The following is a 21,479-nucleotide window of genomic DNA, read 5'->3' on the forward strand; positions in this document are numbered from 1 at the left end:
TGTTCAGTTCTGGTCGCCTCGCTACAAGAAGGATGTGGAAGCTATAGAAAGGTTGCAGAGGAGATTTAAAAGGGTGTTGCCTGGATTTGGGAGGGTGACTTATGAGAATAGGTTTAGTGAACTTGGCCTTTTCTCCTTGGGGTGAACGAGGACGAGAGATGACCTGATAGCGGTGTACAAGATGATGAGAGGCGTTGATCATGTGAATAGTCAGAGGCTATTTCCCAGGGCTGAAATGGTTGCAACAAGAGTATACAGCTTTAACGTGCTGGGGAGTAGATACATGGCAGATATCAGGGGGAAGTTTCTTTACTCAGAGAGTAGTGAGTGTGTGGAATGGGCTGCCGGCAGCATTGGTGGAGGCGGATGCGATGGTGTCCTTTAAGAGACTTTTGGATAGGTACATGGAGCTTAGTAAAATAGAGGGCTATAGGTAATTTCTAAGGTAGGGACATGTTTGGGACAACTTTGTGGGCGGAAGGGCCTGTATTGTGTTGTAGGTTTTCTATGTTTCTCTTCCCGATACAATCTCAGCAAAGCCCAAATAATTGCTAAAGTCATTTTCACTTATATGTAGTAACTCCTACAATAAATGCAATACAATTTTGACCGACCTCCCTCCCTCCCCACTGCATCCCAGTCCTTCTCTATTTAAACACACTCAGGGTTTCTGCTTCTTCTACAGAAGTGGGTGATCTCAAATTTCCCACATTGGGCGCCAGTTGACCTGTTGTTCCCGCTCAGTCCTTTTGCCCCTAAAACCTCTCGACAAGACGCACAGCACAGGAACAGGCCATTCAGCCCATCGTTTTGCGCCAACCCAATTAAATTAGTAATTAAAAGTCTAACTAAACTATTTACTTCTGCCTGGACAATGTCCATAGTTTGTTATCCATTCTCCGTACACTCACGTGGCTGTCTAAACATCCCTTAAAAATCCATAAAGAAGCTGCCTCTACCACCACCTCAGTCAGCTCATTCCAGTGTCCAACACTAACTGCGGAAAAAAAAACACTTGCCTCTCCTATCTCCTTAGAAGCTACCCACCTCCCCTTAAAGGCATGATCTGGTCGTAGACATTTCAGGGAAAAGTACACAGTCTGTCTACTCCAACATTGCCTCTCATAATCCAACAAACTTCTGTTAAGACTCAATCCGGCCTGCTCCACTCCAGAGAGAATGACCCAAGTTTGTTCAACCTATCATTTTGCAGCATGCCCTCCTATCCATGCAATATCCTGATAAATTGCTTCTGCACCCTCTCCAAAGCGTCAACATCATTCCTAGCGTGGGTCAACCAAAACAGTATGTAACATTCCAGATGTGGTCTAACTGGTATTTTATGTGGCAACATAACTTCCTGACTTTTGAAAGCAATGTATCTACTAATGAATGCCATTTGCCTTCTTAACCACCCGTGCAGAAAATCTGTTTAGCCACTTTCAGAGAGCAATGTGCCTAGATCTCTCTTTTTACTCCACCTACCCATCCAGAACTTCTTATGTGATACTATATTCCCTGCCTCATCTACTTCCCCTGGCAGCTCATACCACGTAATCACTAATCGCTGCATGAAAATATTGCTGCTTGTCTCCCCTTTAAAACTTTCCCTCACATCCGAAATCTACATCCCTAGTTATGTCCTCTCCTGACCACAGGACAGGACTGTTAACACTGACACTATCTCTGACTCTCTTAATTTTAAATATTTCTGTAAAGTCGCTGCTCATTCTTATACGTTCCAAGGAGTATAGACACAGCCTGGCCTTCCTCTCCTTGTAACACGTGCGTACCAACTTCATAAATTTTCTCTATACACTTTACAATTTAACCACAACTTTTGTATAAGAGACCAACAAAATCTGCACTTAGCTCTTCAAGCACAGACTCACCAACTGGACGTCAAAGCATTTGCTTCACCATCCGATCATGGCTGACACCGGATTCCACCCCACCCCATACACCTACCTTCTCGGCATATCATTTGATGACCTGACCGGTCAGGAAAGTATAAACTTACACCTTAAATCTCCCCATGGCCTCCCCCAGTCTCTGGCAGAGCATTCCACAGATTTACTACTCTAGCGCGAACGAAAATGCTCCTAACCGCTGTTCTAAAAGTTCACCCCTCAATTTTGACGCTGTGCCATCCTGTTCTGGATATACCCATCGTAGGAAACATCCTCTTCATATCCGCAGGATATGTCTTTTCAACATTCAAGATGTTTCAATGGTCTCCCTCTGCAATCTTCTAAATTCCAGTGAGTACTGGCCCAAGCCTGCCAAACGGTCCTGATATGTTGACCCCTTTATTCCCAGAATCATATTTGTGAGCCTGATGATAATAAAGAGCAGCCTGACTTGTCTTACAAAGCCTCTGTATTTTCTCTTTGCTTTTCTATTCTATTCCACTTGAAATAAATGTCAACTTTGCATTTGCCTTCTTTACAACAGATCTGTAAATGTTACTTTCTGGTTGTCTTGCATGATGACTCTCTGCACCTGGAATGTTTGAACCTTCTCATTTAGAACATAGCCCACACTATTGTCCTTCTGCAAAATGGGATATCATTCATTTCCCAGCCCTGTATTACTTCTGCCTATGTTTTCACATTTCATTCCATATTGTCTAATCCTGCTCCAAACTCATTAATTCCTCATCACTACCTGTCCCTCCACCTATCTTCGTGTCATGCATAAACTTTGCCACGAGCAATGAATTCCATTAACAAATTAACGATACACAATGTGAAAAGTAACTGTTGCAATACCGGCCCCTGAGGAACACCACTCTTCAAGAGAAAAGTCCCCCCTTTTTTTTCCCCACACACCGCTTCCTGCCTGTTCAGCATTCCTACATTAATGCTAGTACCTTAGCAGTAAAGTCATTGTATATTAGCTTGTTAAATAGCCTCAGAAGTGACATTTCAAAAAAATACCTTCTGAAAATCAGCGTGTCATCCACTACTTCTCCTTTGTGCACCCTGCGTGTTACTTCCTCAAAGTACTCTAACAGGTTTGTCTAGTAAGATTCCCCTTCAGAGGAACCATGCTAACTTTGAGTTGTTTTACTATCATTCTCCAGGAAACCCTAAACATCTTTCTTAATGATAGCCTCCTACACCTTCCCATCCCCTGCAGTCCAGTTAGTTACCCGTTAGTGTGAGAGACAATGGATTTGCGCCTTGGAAAGTTTCCAGGGTGCAGGCCTGGGTAGGGTTGCATGGGAGACCGGCAGTTGCCCATGCTGTAAGTCTCCCAACTCCATACCACTGATGTTGTCCAAGGGAAGGGCAATGCCCGATACAGCTTGGCACGGGTGTCGTCGCAGAACAATGTGTGGTTAAGTTCCTTGCTCAAGGACTCAATATGCTGTCTTAGCTGAGGCTCGAACTATCTTCAGATCACTAGACCAACGCCATAACCACTTGGTCATGTGCCAGTTAACTGACCTATAATATCCTTTTCTCCATTCTTTAAGAGTGGACTAACATTTACAATCTTCCAGCTCTCCAGGACCATGACCAGAATCAAATGAGTCTCGAAAGATCGTGACCGTTACTTCTACAGCAATTTTTCTCAGGGCTTTGGGATGTAGTCGATCTGGTCCAGGTGATATACCCACCTTAAGACCTTTGAGCTTACTCAGCACGTTTTTCCTTTGTAACTCACGCACACTGCTTCCGTCTTCGACAGTGGACTGATGCAAATTACCCATCCTCTGACATTCCTTTGTCCCTCATTACTGTCTCTACCACCAGCATTTTACAGTGTTCTATCATCAACTCGCACCTCCCTTTTACTGTTTATATAACTGGGGGGAGAAAAGCTTATTTTCCTGCTTTATATTATTGGTTAGTTTGACCTTGTATTTCATCTTTTCCCTTCTTCTAGCTTTTCTTAGTTGCCTTTTGCTGGATTTTAATCAGCCCATTTCCCATTCAGTTATGCTAACTTATATGGCATTTCCTTTGCCTTTATGCAGTCTTTAACTTCACGTCAGACAAAGTTGCCTACTCCTGCCATCTGAGGAGGACTTATTTTGTGGGACATATCTATCTTAAGCCCAATCTAAGAAAGCCTTTCCCTGAGTAGACTCAAGAACAATCTTCTTAAAAAAAAAACAATCTCAAAGGTATTCAACAAATTCCCTCTTTTGTGTTCCAACACCAACCTGATTTTTTCCAATCCCCTTGCATTTTGATGTCCCCCATTACAATTGTGACATTATCCTTATTAAATGCCTCTTGAACCTCGCATAACAATATCAACCCCACATGTTGGCTGCTATTTGGAGGCGTATATATGATTTTAATAATGTTTCTTTTCTTTTAACTCTTGCAGTTTCTTAACTCCACCCACAAACATTTAACATTGTCTGATCTTAAGTCACAATTCAATCTATTGCATTAAGTTTGGAATTCTACCGATAATTTTGTTAAAAAAGAGAATCATGTCATCAGCATATAAGGATATTCTATGTTCCTGCTCTCCTAGCTGGATGCCTGACAGGACTGTCTGCTTTCTTATTGCCATAGCCAGGAGTTCTATGGCCAGTATGAGCAACTTCGGTGCCAAAGGACATCCCTAGTGACGGCCTGAACAAACTTGCACGCATGTCATGCCCACATTCATTAGTTTTCTCTTCAAACCAACACTGTACAGGGATAATGCAGTTAATGCACACAACATCCTCCCCACCCCACTATCAATCTGTTCCATCTGCTCCAGAGGCCACTAACTCTAACTGAGGGGAAGTGACCCGAGAAAGAAAAACGTACACCATTCCCTGCAGATCCTGTGGGCTGTTCCTTGCAACAGAGAAAGTAGCTCTCCAAAAATGACCAGAACAGGAAACAACAGACTCAACTTTAAATACTGGGAGTCTCCGTCTGACAAATTACTGTCTTTCCAGTACCTCCTGGTGTAGTCAATAAATCCTCCGATATTTCCATTTCTCAGAAGTAACTCAGTGAGGACAACAGTTTGGGGAAGTTAACGGGACTCACTGAGACCTGCTGACTCGAAACTGGCATCAATACTCAACGATGGGAATCTGATTTTCCCCCAGCTGCCCATCGCAGAGAATATTCCGTCTCGGGCTCTCCGCCCCAGGGGCGAGGTCACCCTCCCGAATCCCACCGCCGATCTGCTTCCACAAAGAAAATTCATCACCCATCCCGGACTGAGCATGCGCGTCGTGAATTGCATCATCAGGGCGGTGGGCAAACAAACCTGCCGACGCTGGAGCTCTGTGGCAAAATGAAATGACGTGTGGTGGGTCTCCCATGTGATCCCGTTACTCCGCTCCTCGCCCCTCACACGCTGCCCAACCCATCGCCCCATTTTCTACATGATTTCGTATTTACACTGAGCTACATTTTTAATTTTCCCTCTGTATTTCCCCGTCCCCATCACTCCACCCGACTGGATCACACATCCACGGGTTCGAATCATATCCCGGTCCAGCACACAATCCAGACCCAAACCAGAAATGTGGAGGATTCATTTAAATCAGTCTATATTTATAAACACTAATTTCTATTCACAATCCTCCAGCCTTACTGGACAGGAACACTGAAATATCAATTTGGAAACAGCAGGTGGTGGACATTCAGCACCTCCAGTGATTAACAAGATGGCGGCTGCTCTCCCATCTTAATTACATATTCCTTCCCAATCCGTATTTCCTCGATCCCTTCGTTCTCCACATACCTGCCGGCCTCTGTTTTAGGTGAGGACGATCACTGAGTCTTCACCGCCCTCTGTGGTGGGGATTTACATACATTTCTCAGCCTCGGAGTGGAGACATTTCCCCTCATCTCAGTCCCGAACAGTCCACCCCCTTTTTCAGAGACTGGGATCCCTGGTTCAACCAGCAATGATGTTGTGCATTTCGATGTGTTCACCTCTCAGTCCCCGATTCTCTAAATGAAAGGATTATCACATTTGATCTTTCTTCATATGATGACCCCACCACTCCAGGGATCAGTCTGGTGAATCTTCATTGCACTCTCTATAACAAATACTCTCTAACCTCTTTGTTAATCCTCTATGGAATCCCCACGTTGGCCCAAACACTCAACTCCCACCCCGTCGCTATTTCCACCTTCCCACCTTCCCCCTCATCTGGATCCACCTCTTTCCCCAACCCCACCCCTCACCTCTTTTCTCTGACTATTTCCAGTCTACTCTTAGTCCGGAGGGAGGGTCTCAGCCCGAAAAGTTGACAGTCCATTTCCCTCCACAGATGCTGCCCGACCCACTGAGTTCCTCGGGCAGTTTGTTCTTTGGTCTGTATAACCCGTGTTATTATGGGGAGCGGAATTTTACACCATATTCCAGGTACATCTCAACAAAGTCCAAATAATTGTTAAAGTCATTTTCACTCTTATATCTAATAACTCTTACAATAAATACAATGTACATTCTACCTCCCTCCCGACCCACTGCACCTCAGTCCCTCGCCATTTAAACACACAGAGGATGCAGGAGTGGATTACCAGGATATTGCCTGGATTCATGGGCATGAGCTATAACAAGAGTTTGGACAAACTTGTGTTGTTCTTTTTCTGGGGCAGCACAGGCTGGGGTGAGACGATAGACGTGTATATGATTATGAGAGACATAGATGGAGAAGGCAGACAATATTTTTTATCCTGGTTAGAAATGTTTAATGCAAGAGGCCATGTATTTGAAGTGAGAGGGGGTAGTTTGAAAGGAGATGCGAGGGGGAAGTGTTTTTAACAGAGAGAGTGGTGGGTTGCTAGGATGTCCTGCCCCGGGTGATGGTTCTGGCAGACACAGTGGTGACATTTAAGTGACATCTAAATTCCTCATGAATGTGAGGAAAATGCAGACTTTGTGTCGGCAGAAGGAATTAGTTGGCCTTTTGATTTCAAATTTAATCAGCTGAGGAAAACATTTTGGGCTGAAGGGCCTGTTCTGTTTGATGTTCTATGTATTTTGTCGAGGGGTTTCCGAGGAGACAGAAGCAAAAGGAGTGAGTGGGAGCAACAGGTCAGCTGGAGCCCAGAGTCGGAAATGTGAGATCACCCACTACTGTAGGAGAAACAGAAATTGAATGTATTGTCTAGTGCACAAGTACGGGAGGGTACAGGTCCAGAGAAACACTCAGCATCACAGGCAAGTACATTCAGATAACAAATTATACAATTTTGTGTCATTATCAATATAGAAGTACACGTTTTATGTCATTAACAATAAACAAGTATATATGTTGTCAATAATCATAAATATACATTTTGTGCATTAACAATGTATAAAAATACGATTTATTTTACAAGTGCTGACTAGGAAATGTCAAATTTAGTCCCTCAGCCGAACTGTTGACAGAGTTTGGGAACAACTGGGCTCCAAGCGCCAGACCCTACAACACCCACTGGGAAATCCTGCAGACCGAAGAAGGGTTAGGTTATTCCTTTTCTTTAAACACACAGACAACAAGAACTGGAGCAGGCCACTCAGCCCATCCGGAATATCCTGTCCTTCAATAAGACCCAAGACCAGTCCACTCTACCCCCCCCCAACACCACTCCAATCCACTTCGCCCAGACTATTGGCCCCAATTGCTCTGTTATCTCTGTTTGTCACCACCATGGGCTCAGACATTTCCACAGATGAGCTGCTCATGTCCCTTCCCCACTGTCAATGGGCTCCTTCACCCAGTCGGTTCCTTGATTCCCCACTGGGACAAACATCCTCTCAGACTCCACCCTGTCCACCACTCACACACCATATATATCCTCTCAGTAAAATCCCTTACCACGTCCTTCTGCTGGATCACTCACTCCGTGAGTAGCCTGCATCAAGCCAATGGGCCATGTAGTCTCGTCCTACTTGTCAGAAATAGATTATAATCTGGCCGTAGAAGTCACTTCACAAATGCACCCAACTTCCCATGGAGGGAAATATAAATAAATAAAAAGGAGGGACATTTACTTTGAGGTTTGTTCTGCTTTGACAGGGAGTTTGGGGATGGGAGTGGGAGTCGGATTCATGCGGGGGTAACGCCCTCTTGGCTGGCCCATCTCCGCTATTGGGTGTAAGCAGTGATCGACATCACTCCTCTATTGACAATAGGGTGGGGTGGGTGGGTCAGGTAATTGTTACGTCAGTCGGTAAAATTCAACCATCTCAGCGCCCGTGTGATGTAAGGAACTGCACACGTGACATCAGATCCTGGTGTGGGGAGCGCACTCGTGACATCAGGCATGTGGGGGCGCAGAGTTACGTCACGTGTGGGCGAGAGCTTGCTTTCAAAAGCTGTTCAAAGGACTGTTTTAATGATTTCAGAGGAACAAAGAAGGAAACTTAACAGGTTTCTTCGCTGAATCAGTAGAGTCCCCTGCTGTGTGACCAGATTTGCCATGTTGTTGATGGAATGGGCGTCGTGGCCCTTTGTTCGAGCTGGGTCACAAAACCCCTAATGCTTCTGGGGAGGACTTTACCATGTGATCTGGATTGGGGTGTGTCAGTCAGTGCAGTATCCTGTTGTTTACTAATTTCATAAACAATGGCTTTACTGATGTGAACCGGATTTGGCTGCAGTGTGAATACAGATTTGTATCAGTTAAGAGAAAACCTCTCGGCCCTGAAGTCTTTGTCTACTGGTAAACTAAACACTCTGACAATGTGGACCACAGATACCCCTTCCTCTATGTCAGTGTATCATTCAAACAGCTGATCACTGAGAAGAACTATATTTGTTGGTCACTGAAGTTCGTCCAGACATAGGTGGATGGAGTTGATGGGGATTTCAGGGATGCCACCTTGAAAGGATGGCTCAGCCAAACCCTCTGTGTTGTCCACCAGCACTCCGGGATGCCACGGGGAGCTCCTGCAAATCGCAGCAGAGTGGTGACTCCAGCTGACATCAGTAGTTTTCCTGTTCAGGCAGCGGTGAGGAAGGTGCTGATCCTGGGTTTGCATAAATCGAGCGCTAGTTGCAGTGGAAGTGAGCCGGGACAGAGCCGGACCGCTGGAGCGTCCGGGCTGTCTGGTCTTGCAACGCTGGGTTTAGTTTCGTGCCCGATCCGAGATTGTGGGTTCCATTAGTTGTGATTCCCCAAGCTGGGAGGGAAGATGTGGGTGATGTGGATCAGTCTATGTGGTGGGGTGGAGGGAGGTTGTGGTTTTGGGTTATCAGACGCAGCGTGATCGAGAAGGATAGGTCCCAGGAAAATCAAGATGTAAACAAGGGAGGAGGTGGTCCATTGAATCAGCCAGGATACGTGACCTTTCAGGAAGCAACAATTCTCTTTTCACGTTAATTACTGACTAATCTTCCTGTTAACATTGTGTTTGTGACAGAGCCCCAGTGTCTTGGAACAGCTGAATGGCGGGAAACAGAGGGTGATGCTGAGAGGCTGTTTCTTGGCCTCAAGGCCAGTGCCTAGAGATGTTCCACCTATTGTTACTTGTCATCTGTATCAATCATTTGGCTGGGAATATATAGGGTTGTAAGTTAGAACATGGAACATGAAATCTACAGCAGATTACAGGCTTTTCAGCTCACAATATTCTGCCAACCATTGTCTAGAACTACCCAACTGCATAACATTATTTTTCTGAGCTCCATGTACCTATGTAAGAGTCTCTTAAAATACCCTATTGTGTCCACAGCCAGCACCGTCACCAGCAATGCATTTCACTCCCACCACTCTGTGTGGAAAAACCCCTGACATCCCTCCTCTGCCTACTTCCAAGCAACTTAAAAATATGCCCCCTCATGTCACTCATTTCAGCCCTGGGAAAAAGCCTCATGTTATCCACATGATCAATGCCTCTCATCATTTTGTACACCTCTATCAGCTCACCCCTACTTCTCCGTCACTCCAAGGAGAAAAGGTCAAGTAAGTTTGCAGCAAGTAAGTTCAAAGAATTACATTTTTGAAAGATATTAAGTATAAACGTTCCCCTTTGTTTCAATCTCCACACTCAGAAGTGACAAAGAGCTACTTCAGAAGAAGCAAGACCTTGAAATTAGCAAACTCTGAGGGAATGTGATTGACTTTAAAGAGCTGTGATACTCAGAGCGCATCAACAGACCTGGTGATCACAACTCGGTCTGACAGAGGCATAACTGGTACTTCTGGGCACATTCAGTATCAGTCCAACTATTTCCTACCTTTCTTTGTGCAGGTATGTAATGTCTAAAGGACCAGTGTTTGAGTAAACACTCAGCAAACTTTCTCCTGACTGAATCACCGGATTCTCAGAGTCAGGTGGGTTCTCTCCAGTTGATGCTCTCAATCCTCGGGCTGGTTCACTTGCTGCTTTTCCCTCAGCTTCGGTCGTGGTTTGTTTCCAGTTGTGGAAACAAATGTTTCTTCAAATAAATCTCTCACCGCAGGTCTAACTTTAATATGAAAGATATTGAAGTATGTTAACAATGCAAAGGAGAACAAAACATTACTGTTCAATGTTCCTAAAAATAAAACCCACTGAAATTTAAACGTTAAGACAAATATAATGCTCTGAGTGAACTAATCTGTAATTGTCCCTCACACGTCACAAAACAATATGGGATAAGAAGGAGCCATCATTCAGTCATGGTAAGACATAAGACACAGGAACAGAATTAGGGGATTCGATCCATCTGGTCTGCTCCACCACTCATCCATGGCTGATTTTTATTCCAACACCATATTCCTGCCTTCCTCCTGTAACTCTGAAGCTACTTGGAGCAATCACAAATCTTTTAATCTCTGCCATAAATATACCCTAATGGCAGCTTCATTCACCCTCTGTGGCAACAAATTCCACAGATCAGCCACCCTTTACTTAAGATATTCTCCTCATCTCATCTCAGTTTTAAGGGGAAGCTTCTTTATTCTGAGTCTGTGCTCTCAGATCCCAGACTCTCCACATAGAGGAAATATCCTCTCCATGTCCACTGTATCCAGGCTTTTCAGCATTCGGTAGGTTTCCTTAAACAAGCACCACCTCCACCCCCACCGTCCCTCTGAACTCCATTGAGCACAGGTCCAGGACCATTGACTAACAGACATGTGATAGTGAGGGGAAATTTCCAAACACAGTTTGAACACTGAACCCCTGGGTCCAATTCTATTGCTGCAAACATTTAATGACCATGAGAGGGATGGAATAGGAACTCATTCTCTCCTCAGATTAGCACTCACTGCCTCCAAAGGAACTCCAGAAACAAACAACTGAGACCAGACCGGAAACACTTGATCAACACCTCATGAGCCCGAGATCCATGATCCATTTCACCAGAGTCAAAATCTGCATTTCACCAAGGTCACGCAGCTGAATGTGCCACTTACCGACCCCAGAAACCTCGCACATCGTCCCCACATCAGGGATTTCCCAACAACCAATGTCCAGCAGCCCCGGACCTGATTCACTGTGGAAGGAGGAACATTCAGCCCCACCGACAGAAGAGCTGACCTGGGCAAATCCCAAATACTGACAGTTCCATATTCCCGGAGGCGGCATCTCAGGATTGCAGTCCAAGCACTAATTTGCTGCCAGTAACACGCTGCAGTGTGTCGGCCATTCAGAGTTCAAAAACTAACACTCTAACATTAACCTATGGTAGAATGGGAAATGACTGTGCCAGATATTGAGCTGGAAACCTGGGCATGGGCCAGCAGCAGGCATGGATTCGTTTCACATGGTCTCCAGCAGCTAAACTGAACACATTTTATCATTATATCGTAACATGGGATCTTGTCCAGCACAATTGGCCGTAGCATTTCCTGTAGGCTAACAGGAATAACAGGCTTTTCATTTCAAATTGAAATTAAATGCTGGAAACTCGGTACATCAGATTGGATGTGTGGAAAGAGAAACTGTGGAAGACTCAGTATCAGAACTGATGCTGCCCGATCTGCTGAACGTTTCCAACATTTTCTCTTTTTACTTTAAATGATGCACAACTACTGACTGATTACAAGATGTTTGTGAAAGCCTGAACAAAGTTGCACAAATGTAAGTCCCACATTCTCTTCATTCCAACACAGGGTTAATACAGTCGGTACAGTCAATGCTCACAACATCCTCCCCACCCACCTATCAGTCTGTTCAATCTGCTCCCTAGGCCACTAACTCTCAATGAGGGGAAGTGACCAGAGCGCGATAAAAATATGCACCACTCCCTGCAGATCCTGTGGGCTTTTCCTCTCCAAGAATGATCAAAACAGGAAATAACAGACTCAACTTTAATCGTCTGATTAAGATTAACACAACGGCCATTTGGTAACATTGAAACTAAAATTGTAGTGACTGTCTTTATCCTTCCTCATTCTGCATTAAATAAATCCTCTGGTAGTTCAGGTAACAAATACTGATTTCAGAAATTATTCAGTGAGGCAAAAGACAACGGTAGAAGAGGTATTGTTGATATATATCATCGAGGTCGTGGGGTTAGGAGACTGGACAGACATTGAACAGAGATTGCAGGAGATGTGCAAATAGAAACTTGTGTAAGCAGGTGGGAGAAGGGATCAAGGACGATCATTGATGGTCCTCCAGCAATACACAGATACTGAATTAACAGTACATACTATGTACTAATATCACAAAGATAAAACAACAGGAACTTTGGCATTAACCCTTCTCTCCGAAATATATTTTATCAAACACCATGGAAAGTATCCCCAGGTTGGGTGTGAAAGTCTCAGAGCCCGGACCGACCCCGGCAGGTTCTGTCCAGGAAACGGGGTGAGACCGCCAGTTCGGGAAAGTTAACGGGACTCACTGTACAACATCGCTCGGGATAGAGTACTCACACATGGATCTTGTCGACCTCGCTCCGGAGAGAATGATCCGAACCCCCGGCTCCCCGCCCGAGGGGGCGAGGACACCCTCCCGATCTGGATTCCGCAGACGAACCACCGCTCCGGACCTGCTTCAACAAAGACGGGGGGAAACAAGTCGCAGCCCATCCCCGGCTGTGAGCATGCGCAGTTTTCGTATTGCGTCATTAGACCGGGGCGGGGCCACGGAGACAAACCCGCAGATGTTGCCGATCTGCGGTAAAAGAGAATCACGTGACGGTGAGGGTCGCCCACGTGACACGGTGTTTGCTCCTCGCCCCTCACACTCTGCCCAAACCATTTTCCACATTATTTCACAACCCTCCCATCTCAGACACATGTTTCTGTCCGATCCTCATTTCCTCGATCGTGGATTTAATTTCCGTCTTCTGCAGCCCCGTGTTGCCCCAACCACTCACCTCCCACCCAGTCACTATTTCCAACTTCCCACCTCCCCCCTCAGCTGGATCACCTCTCACTCTCCAGCTCTTGCCCCATTTCCCCCCCTCACCTGTTTTCTCTGACTATTTCCCGTTGACTCAGTCCAGAGGGAGGGTCTCAGCCCGAAATGTTGACGGTCCATTTCCCTCCACAGATGCTGCCCGATCCACTGTTTGGTCTGTATAACCCGTGTTAGTATGGGGAGCGGGATTTTACACCATATTCCAGGTACAATCTCAATAAAGCCAAATAATTGTCACTTTGCCCGGATCACTGGCCCCGCTTGCAGGGCAACAGTCTGTCGGTATTTCCCCCAATATGGTGAATCCCTCTGCTCGTACCACCGTGGGCTGAGACATTACCATAGATGAGCCCCTCCTGTCCCCACGGGGACAAACATCCTTTCCGCCCACTTCACACCATCATCATGCTTTCAATAAAATACGCCCCCCGGGGAACCGGCATCAAACCGACGGGCCGAACGGTCTGCTCCTACCTCTCAGCGATACGTCAGACTCCGGACACAAGAGACGCTTCACAAACGTTTCAGCTTCCCTCGGAGGGCAAGTTTACTTTGAGATTCGTTCCGCTCTGAGGGAAGTTCGGCCGGAGCGGGAGACGAACTCAGCGGGGATAACGCCCTCTCCGCTGGTCCGCCTCATCTATTGGATGTAATCAGTGATTGACATTTCTGCGCACCAATGGCAATAGCGCAGCTCCTGCTGCGTCGGCTGTCAGCGGTGGGGGGGGGGGGGGGAGGGCTGGTCACATTATTAGTTGCTCAGCCGTTAAACCGATAAAGCTCGAGCTCACCAGTGCGTGGATGACGTAAGACACCGCGCACCCGTGTGTGATGTCAGCCGCGTGAGTGCGCCTGTGTGACGTCACCTGTGGGGGAGTGCTCGTATTTAAAAACGCATAAATGGACTATTGCTATGTATGTGCCTTGGGAGATCAACGAACATGTTTCTGCCCAGCGCGCACGCTCTTCAACTTTTATATCATTCCATAAGATAGACTGTGTTCTGTCTCCGGACTTATAGGTAATACTGCATTGGTCTCTGCAGTCTAGATCCTCTATCCAGTATCGAAGATTCCGAAAATCTTGGAAAAGTTGTTTCTCTGGAATTTCCCAATCATCTCTAATATCCATGTACTTATCAAAGTCTGTGAACCGATTAGCACCAAATGTGTGCTGTTTGTCTAATTTATATCAATCTGCATTTTTACAGCATCCACACCAAAACCTGCTGAACTGCATTCCAAGAAAATGTGCCTTTTAGTCTTCCCATCTGTTTCTGGGTAAAATTCATTTGTAATTTCCCCAAACTTGGAAAATATCTTCTGGATAACATTTCGAAGTTTCTCTAGCCGATCTGGTCCAACTTGTGGTACATTATCCACAACAATAACAGAATCTATTCCATCAGCTTTTCGAGGTTGATCGTTTAAAATAGCACCCAGCAATTCCTCGTCGGGGAGATCATCCACGAAACCTTCGTCTGGTTCCTCCAACTCCTCCAACGCTCAGAGCTCCGTGGAGGTGCTGACACCGACAAGCTGGGCAGTAAAGTTGATGATTGGGAGGAAGAGGTTGCTGAATTTTTTGTGACAGAAGAAATTATCTCTGTTGGAGATCAGGAGTAACCTTATACGGTGTCACCACATTTTTCAGCGAAGTTGATTTCTCCTGTGTCACCTGGAAGTTCAATGTGCTCCACTCTGCAAAGATCATCACAGTGCCGTTTCCTGTATCAGTCTCCGTTGTGCTGATAAAGACGCTGCCTTCACTTTTACTAATTGTGAATATATTTCACGAAATAGCAGCAGCCCTGGAGTTTACTTTGTGTAATTGTCACTAGTTACTGTGGAAGCTGTCATTGGTTTAAGTAAGAATATTATTGAGGCATTCTTTCCTGTAGCCATGATCTATTTTTACACCATGGTAAATTAACATTACATTTTGTATGGAGCAGTATTGAGACTACAAAGAGAATTATTACGTATTTTAGTGTACACTTAAGACACGACAGTGGACTGTAGTCAGTTTATCCAGTCAGTTTATATCTGACATCAAATGGGATAAAATAAAGCTTAGTAACACAGAGAAAACACATAAGTGGACGTTTCTTATGATTTCAGTGGGACAAAAACATTAATCACGGGTTTCACCACTGAATCCAGAGTTGTGAGACGTAAAGTCCCCTGTTACGTGTCAGGCTGTGCGGTGTTGCTGGTGGAGTGGGCAGCGTGGTGTTTGTCTCGATTCGGGTCACACACCAGAATTGCCAGCGGGGTCCACTCACAGTGTATTAGTCAACAGAAAACCTCTCGTCCCTGCAGTCTTTGTCTCCTGGTAAACTCAACATCCTGACACTGTGGAACATAGATACCCCTTCCTCTTTAAAGTCAGTTATTCATTCAGACAACTGATCGCTGAGAGAAATTAAATTTATTGGTCATTAAAGTTCACCAGTTTCGTTTGGACAGATTTGATGAGGAGTTCGGGGTGTCACAGTGAAAGGGCCGGACGGTCGAACTCTCTCCGTTGTCCAAACATCCTTCCAGGTGAGGCGACACTTTACCTGTGAATCTTCCGGGGTCGCCCGTTGTGTCCGCTGCTCCCCATGCGGCCGCCTCTACACTGGTTACACCAGCTCCTCCGCAGTTGTGCGGGGTATGGTTGTTTTATTTGGGGGGGGGGGGGGGCGGATCGATGTTATTGTTCCCTTTTGTGCGGGAGGGGTGAGTTTTGGGGGTTGATGATCCGGATGCCTTTCTTTTTGATGCGGGGGGTGGGGAGGGAATTTGAGTTTTCTCTCTGAACGTCTTTCATGCTGTTTCTTTGTTTTGTGGTTCTCTGGAGAAGATAATAAAACGCAAGAGTTGTTTATGGATACCTGCTTTGGTAATACAGTGACCTTTGAACTGTCCGCTCCCAGCTGGTGTCCAAACATTTTCATTCCGATTCCCATTCCCGTTCCGATGTGCCTCCTTGTGTCAAGATGAGACCACCTTCGGGGTTCAGGATCAGCTCATAATAATCCGTCTTGGTAGCCTCCCAACTACATGATGGCGCTGTATGGACCTCCGGCATAGGTGGCGCTCTATGGACCTCCGGCACAGGTAGCGTTGTACGGAACTCCAGCCACCTGCAACGATGTAAAGACCTCCGGCCGAGGGTGGCGCTGCCGCAAACCTTCTGCTAAGCGCATGCTCGGTGCCGTGTGCGTGTATCTGTTGCTGGTGTTCGGGTGGGGTTGAGTGGGGGGCTGATCCCGGGGTAGGTTTGTGTAAATCAGGGGCCGGTTGCATTGGGAAAGGGCCAGACCCGCGCTTTGCCAGACGGCTGGAGCAGGGGTGCAGTGCAAACATTTTTACTTGCGAGTGTACGAGCGGTGATTGATAAGTACGTACCTAAGTTAGAAGGCCTAAAATTATACATCTCTCGGTACATGTACGTCCAGTTCAACTCTTTGAGTGATCATGCAGAAATTTTGAAGTTAATAACTGTTCCGGTATTTCTGTTTCAGATAATTGAAAATTGCTATGTTTTGTAAAATTGACTCCTTCCACCTTAGGCCACGAACTTATCAATCGCTCCTCCTGTGTCACTCCGAATTGTGTACCTGCTCATTTCATGTACTGGGCAACTTCCTCACCTATAACATATTTATATATAAATAGAGCTTCTTATAATGTTAAGCACTAAAACAAGATGAAGGAAATACATGAATTCCAGAGCTCCACAAAAATATAGTGATAGTACAGACATTAAGAAAATTATAGCCTATCACTACATTTCAGCTTATAACTGGTGCAAAAAACATATAATAATTTAATAAGATGATAAAGTATTGCATGGTTGCATTCAATAATTATCATAAAATATAATTATCAAGCAAGTGAAGCAATGTTTGCTTAGAAGCCATAGGGTTGTTAGTGAGAAAAATTAAGTTTTGTATTAGCGAGTAATCCATGGACCCCCACAGTTACACCTCCAGGATTTCACCAAAAATTATCAAATATCCTATTCAAATGTAATTTCCCGCTTGTTTATTTTGACTTTTTTTTTACAGAGATGCTGAAGTGGTGCTCCGGTGAGCTCCGGCGAGCTCCGGCAGCTCTGCACCCCTGATTAGATCCAAGTAACATGGACCCGGGGATCTGAGGAGAGAATGAGTTTGTATTCCATCACAGAGAGGCTGCGAGTAAATGGGCTGTTCTGTGTTGGAACTGGTAGAAATAGACCTGGGGGGGGGGGTTCAGTGTTTGAACTGTGTTTGGAAATTCCTTCTCACTGTCAGCTGTCTGTCAGACAGTGAAAATCAAACAGAAACTCAAGTTGCTGGAAATCTGCACTAAAAATGAAAAATTCTGAATCCATTCTGAAAAAAGATTGCGAACCTGAATCGTTAAATTTGTTGCTCTCCCCACAGCAGTTCCTTAACTTTTGAGCGATTCTGATGATTCCGGTTTATTTTTATTACATTCACTCTGGAATGGTTTAAATTTCCTGAGAGTTGTGGGAGTTGTGGAGGGATGTATGGTTAAGTAAAGCTACCGAATGCTGGAAAGACTGTATACAGGGGACATGGAAAGGATGTTTCCTTCAGACGGAGAGTCTGTGATCTGACAGCACAGTCTCAGAATAAAGATGCTTCCCTTTAAAACTGAGATGAGAAAAAAATCCTCAGCCAAAAGACGTGTGATCTGTGGCAATTTTTGCCACAGTGAATGGTTGAGGACATTGGATTGGAGCAGACTCGATGGATCGAATCACCTAATTCTGTCCCTACATCTTATGTCTTACCATGAATGAACGATGACTCCTTCCTATCCCATATCAGATTTTGTGACGTGTCAGGGACAGATTTGTTCACTGAGATCGTTATATTTGTCTTCAATGTTTAGATTTCAGTGAGCAGAAATATTTTGTTCTCCTTTGTATTGTTAATATGCTTCATTATCTTTAATGTTAATGTTAGACCTGCGGTGAGAGAAGAAAAACCCAAAACTGGAAGCAACCCGCGACTGAAGATGAGGGAACAGCACCAAGTGAACCAGCCCGAGGACTGAGAGCACTGACTGGAGAGAAACCCTTCTGACTCAGGGTTTCCATTGATTCAGTCAGGAGCAAGTCTGGTGAGTTTCATTTACTCAAACACTGGTTCTTTAGACATTACAAGCCGTATATTCCGGAGTGTAAGCCGACCCCTTTTGTAGATGTTTTTGATTTAACCAGAAACAATCACACGATCTCACATGCCGGTACTCAGCTTTGCAGGATCCGGAACCTGGAAATTTTGTGAACCGGGACCTGCTAAGAAAACAGGCTTACACATTGAAGAGCGTTATAAGCAAATTCTTAATAAATAAACCAGGGAGGGAAATTTTGGATTATGTCTCCAAGGGTAAAGAAGCCTCTGAAAAGCGCCCCCGCGAAACCATTTGGCACCCATCGTAATATCGTTAAAACATAACACGGGGTGGCGTGATCAATACATGTATTCAGTTTTGAGTTTGCGACCACCATGTACAAAAGATTAAAACGAGTGCGATATGGTGCTGGCTTCAAGCTGAAGGTTGTTGATTTTGCGAAAGGAACGAATAACTCTGCAGCTGCTGAGAAGTTTAGTATAAACGAGAAACAAGTGAGAGAGTGGAGAAAGGCAGAGGACACGCTGAGGGAAATGCCAAAGTCGAAATGTGCAAACCGCAGGAAAACATGCCAGTGTCCAGAACTGGAAGAAAACGTTTTAGAGTGGGTGAATCACCAGCGATAGTCCGGTTACATTGTTACCGGAGAAATGATTCGAGTTCAAGTGTTGAAATCGACCGAAAGCCACCGTGAGGGCAGCGAAAATTTCAAAGCTACGCGAAGTTGGTGCACCCGATTTATGAATAGATGTGATCTTGGGTTGAGACAAAAAACACAGATTGCTCAGAAAATTCCCTCGGGGTGGTGTTTATGTTCAAGAGCGCTGCTGGATAGACGAAGCCGGTTGCTTGACGTGGGTTAAAGAGGTGTGGCGTCAACGTCCCGAAGATTTTGGGAGGGAAAAGTTGCTACTTGTCAGGTGAGACAAAAGCAGCATCGAAAGCTGAAAATAGAGACATTGCAGTTATCCCCGGTGGTTTGATCTCCGTGCTCCAGCCACTAGATGTGAGTTTAAACAAACCAAAGGATTCATGCGTTGAGATTGGAACGAATTTGACTCAAAAGCAACCAAGAAATCCGACCTGTCTTCCCTGTATTTGATTTTCCAAATTTGGCACCCTCTGTATAAGCCGACCCCAAACATTGGAATTTACGGTATCTGTACAAAATAAAGTAGGGAATAGTTGAGGTGAGAATGAATGTATCAGTTAAGTCTGTCTGACCCAGTTGCAATCTCTCCAGGTCTGGTAATGTACTGTCAGTATACCTGCTCTTTAAAGTCACTCACATTCACTCAGTGTTTGTTCATTTGAAGATCTTGCATCTTCTGAAGTAGCTTTTGGTCAGTTCTGAGTGTGGAGAGGGAAAGAGGGGTGTTTATATTTACTATCTTGCAAAAAGAAGTAATTGTTTGTAATTACTTGCTGCAAACTCACTCCCCATATCCTGTACATTCTCCACCGGATTATTGACATAGATGACAAGCAGCAATGGGTGTCACCCTGGGGAGCTCCAGGAGGCACGGGCCTTGACTCCAATAAACAGCCTCCATTCATCACCATCTGCTTCCTACCATCGAGCTGTTCCCAGACGCTGGGCTCTGTGACAAACACAGTGTTAGCAACGAGATTAGACAGTGATCAATATAAAGAGAGATTTGTTGCTTCTTGAAAGCTGTCTGATGCAATGGACCAGATCCTCCCTTGCTTACAACTGATTCTGCCCTAGGATCCATCCTCCCAGGTCACACTGTGTCCGATAACCCACATCCTTAACCTCCCTCCACCCCGCCAGTAACCCCACAATTTTCCCACCATTTACCCCACACCCGTACACGCAAACAGATCCACATCACCAACATCCACTCTCAGAGCTTGGGGAACCAGAAGTAACTGATCCTACATTCCCCGGCCCAAACTGCAGCTGTCTGGCTCGGTCCCGGCCCTTTCCCACTACAACCTACCGTCGATTTACGTAAACCCGAGATCAGCTCCTTCCTCATCACCACCCAACCAGTCTCAGAGCTCGTTAAGAAGCCTCATTTTTGGTACCTTATCAAAGGTCTGAAAATCCAAGTACACAACATCAACCAATTCTTCTTTGTCTACCCTGGTTATTATTTCTCAAAGCATTCCAACAAATTCATCCAGCAAGATTTTCCCTTGAGGAAACAATGCTGACTCCGTCCTATTTTATCTTGTGCCTCCAAGTACCCCAAACTCAGATCCTTAACAATCGACTCCAACATCTTTCAAACCACTGTCAGTCTAAGTGGCCTATAGTTTCCTTTCTTCTGCCTCTCATAATGCCTCTCATTATCTTATACACGTCTATCAGGTCACCTGTCAACCTCATTCGCTCAAGGAGAAAAGGTTCTGTAGTCCTTCCTGTAGTGAGGCGACCAGAACTGAGCACAGACTCCAAGTGGTGTCTGACTAGGGTCCTGTATAGCTGCAACATTACCTCTCGGTACCTTAATCAATATAATGATTGATTACGACCAATGCACCGTATGCCTTCTTAACCACCGAGTCAACCTGCGTAGCAGCTTTGAGTATCCTATGGACTCGGACCCCAGGATCCCTCTGATCCTCATATATAAAGAGCATTACCGAGGATCTGTCACCTACACAGATCCCAGTTACAAATGCCACTTGCCATTTACATATTGTTGATGTATGTTGGGATGAGGTGAAGAGCATGGGGTGTGACGAGAGGGAGCAAGAGAGAGACGGAGAGAGAGCGCACAAAGAGGGAGAACGCGTGATGTGAGCAGTGCATTTAGCGGGCGAGAGAGAGGGGAAAGTGGGATATGGGAGTCAGCAGGGAGAGTGTTTGGGAGAGCGAGGAGGAGAGGGTGGGACATATGGAGAGAGAAAGAGAGGGAGAGAGCTGGAGATGCAGGTGGTTACAGAGAGGCGGGGAGATGGAATGAGGGAGAAGAGTAAGAGGGAGGAGAGGGGTGATGGAGAGGAGAAAACAAAATTTGATTGAGATTGACAGTGAGATGGCAGGTGACAGGGGTAGGAACAAGGATTGTGAGATGGGATAGAGAATAGAAGAGAAAGAGA

At 45.4% G+C, this 21,479-nt stretch overlaps 1 protein-coding gene across 9 annotated transcripts in view; it reads right to left on the reverse strand.

Annotated features, from left to right (window-relative positions):
* The window catches only part of LOC132390138 (NACHT, LRR and PYD domains-containing protein 3-like), a 46,668-nt gene extending 33,735 nt beyond the window's left edge, over positions 1 to 12,933 (reverse strand). For 3 of the 9 annotated variants that reach the window (XM_059962735.1, XM_059962733.1, XM_059962739.1), the window contains exons 1-3: positions 12,780 to 12,933; positions 10,151 to 10,381; positions 5,716 to 5,927 (exon numbers count right to left, since the gene is read on the reverse strand). Coding sequence is in view for 2 of the 9 variants with exons in the window: in XM_059962738.1 (XP_059818721.1) it covers positions 12,780 to 12,783 (4 nt within the window). In the remaining 7 variants the exon portion in view is untranslated. The remainder of the gene's footprint in view (positions 1 to 5,715; positions 5,928 to 10,150; positions 10,382 to 12,779) is intronic. The other 6 variants (XM_059962740.1, XM_059962736.1, XM_059962734.1 and 3 more) reach the window with 4 other exon arrangements.
* Between the last annotated feature and the right edge of the window lie 8,546 nt (positions 12,934 to 21,479).

This window comes from Hypanus sabinus, unplaced genomic scaffold, assembly GCF_030144855.1.
Source record: "Hypanus sabinus isolate sHypSab1 unplaced genomic scaffold, sHypSab1.hap1 scaffold_783, whole genome shotgun sequence".
Lineage (NCBI taxonomy): Eukaryota > Metazoa > Chordata > Chondrichthyes > Myliobatiformes > Dasyatidae > Hypanus > Hypanus sabinus.